General features: G+C 38.8%; 1 protein-coding gene across 1 annotated transcript in view; it reads right to left on the reverse strand.

The window, feature by feature from the left end:
* Positions 1 to 252: 252 nt before the first annotated feature.
* LOC138355243 (probable serine/threonine-protein kinase fhkB) overlaps positions 253 to 515 on the reverse strand; it is a 36,142-nt gene continuing 35,879 nt past the window's right edge. The window contains exon 4 of the mRNA XM_069310109.1: positions 253 to 410. Coding sequence (XP_069166210.1) covers positions 253 to 410 — 158 coding nt within the window. The remainder of the gene's footprint in view (positions 411 to 515) is intronic.

The following is a 515-nucleotide window of genomic DNA, read 5'->3' on the forward strand; positions in this document are numbered from 1 at the left end:
ACCTGGTGAAGCTTATACCTGGTGAAGCTTATACTTCGTGAAGTTTATACCTGGTGAAGCTTATACCTGGTGAAGCTTATATTTGGTGAAGCTTATACTTGGTGAAGCTTATACCTGGTGAAGCTTGGTCCTGGTGAAGCTTATACTTGGTGAAGCTTATACCTGATGAAGCTTATACTTGGTGAAGCTTATACTTGGTGAAGCTTATACCTGGTGAAGCTTACACTTGGTGAAGCTTATATTTGGTGAAGCTTATACATGGTGAAGCTTATACTTGGTGAAGCTTATATCCTTGTGAAGCTTATACTTGGTGAAGCTTATATCCTTGTGAAGCTTATACTTGGTGAAGCTTATACTTGGTGAAGCTTTTACATGGCGAAGCTTATACTTGAAGCTTATACTTGGTGAAGCTTATACATGGTGAAGCTTATACCTGTGAAGCTTATACTTGGTGAAGCTTATACTTGGTGAAGCTTATATTTGGTGAAGCTTATACTTGGTGAAGCTTATACCTG

The sequence above is a fragment of the Procambarus clarkii genome, chromosome 6 (genome assembly GCF_040958095.1).
Source record: "Procambarus clarkii isolate CNS0578487 chromosome 6, FALCON_Pclarkii_2.0, whole genome shotgun sequence".
Lineage (NCBI taxonomy): Eukaryota > Metazoa > Arthropoda > Malacostraca > Decapoda > Cambaridae > Procambarus > Procambarus clarkii.